Below are 1,309 nucleotides of genomic sequence, written 5' to 3' on the forward strand. Positions count from 1 at the left end.
TCATTCATTCATTCATTCATTCATTCATTCATTCATTCATTCATTCATTCATTCATTCATTCATTCATTCATTCATTCATTCATTCATTCATTCATTTATTTGCATTTCTCGGCCAATAATACTTAGAAGTAGATTAGTACAACAAACTGTAAGCTTATTTGGTTTGATTTTGTCAGTGCTGAGGGTATTGCTGAGTGTATTCAGTGGATGTGCTCTGATGTGGTTCTCTCCTTGAACACTCTCCTCATATTACTGTAGACACTATGTTTTAGCAAAGTATGTTGTCTGTCATGCTTATTGTCTTTACACTACAACTCCAGAACATCATTTTTCCAGCTGAGGTCAAGTGAGATTCCAGACTGCCAGAGTGTGTTTTGTTGGAGGGTGCTCTGGTTTGATTTGCTCCTTCTTTCCTATCAAACATCTATCGCCTTTATCTCCCCTCCTTCTGTTTTGTGTTTGTTACTCTCTTGTAACACCTCTGATCTTCGGCACTTATATGATGTATTTTTGTATGTCTGTCTATGAGCAAGTCAAGGATTGTTATGTTAGAAATGTTCATAAGATTTTGATGGTTAACTCTTTATTTTTCCCCTTTTCCCTCTGTCTCCCATACAGTCTACGGCTGAGATCTCTACTGAACCACCGCCTGTATAAGATCAAGAAGAACGAAGTGAGCAAGTACAAGAAAGCTATTGAGTCTGACCAAAACAAGGTGAGGCTGGTGACAAAAGTGGGGGGGGGGTTGTTGTTGGGTTGTTTTGTTGTTGTTGTTAGTTGGTTTTTTTTTTAGTTTTTAAATTTTTTTTTTTTAAAGTTCTTTTTCACATCGTAAGATGGTAATAGGCTCCAAAGCAAGGTGAGGTTTGTAATGAAAGGGTTTTTTGTCCCTTTGCTTTTCATATCGTAAGCAAGTAATGGGCGCCATCCTTCCTGTTCATTGGACTCTTGTTCATAAATGAGATGTGCATACAGGACCTTTATCAATTGTTCTGTGATAGTATGAATGTCTGTTTATGTTAGTGTTGATCTAGAGTATAAGAATGTATGCTCATGCACATGTATTTTGTGTTATCACACACAAACATGCAAGCACTCATGTCATGCTCATACAGACATGCACGCCTAAGTGTTCGAATAAACATAATCATGCATACATACTCACACTCTTTCCCACACAAATACACACTCACATGCCAACTCAAACACTGTACGGCACATATGTATAGATAAGCTCTCAAGCTCTCTCTCTCTCTCTCTCTCTCTCTCTCTCTCTCTCTCTCTCTCTCTCTCTCTCTCTCTCTCTCT

General features: G+C 38.0%; 1 protein-coding gene across 1 annotated transcript in view; it reads left to right on the forward strand.

Moving 5' to 3' along the window:
• LOC101861352 (AF4/FMR2 family member 3) overlaps positions 1 to 1,309 on the forward strand; it is a gene marked incomplete in the record, with an annotated part of 27,248 nt that overhangs the window by 17,302 nt on the left and 8,637 nt on the right. Inside the window, 1 exon segment of the mRNA XM_013080828.2 lies at positions 620 to 716. Coding sequence (XP_012936282.2) covers positions 620 to 716 — 97 coding nt within the window.

This window comes from Aplysia californica, unplaced genomic scaffold (genome assembly GCF_000002075.1).
Source record: "Aplysia californica isolate F4 #8 unplaced genomic scaffold, AplCal3.0 scaffold00102, whole genome shotgun sequence".
In the NCBI taxonomy this organism is placed as follows: domain Eukaryota; kingdom Metazoa; phylum Mollusca; class Gastropoda; order Aplysiida; family Aplysiidae; genus Aplysia; species Aplysia californica.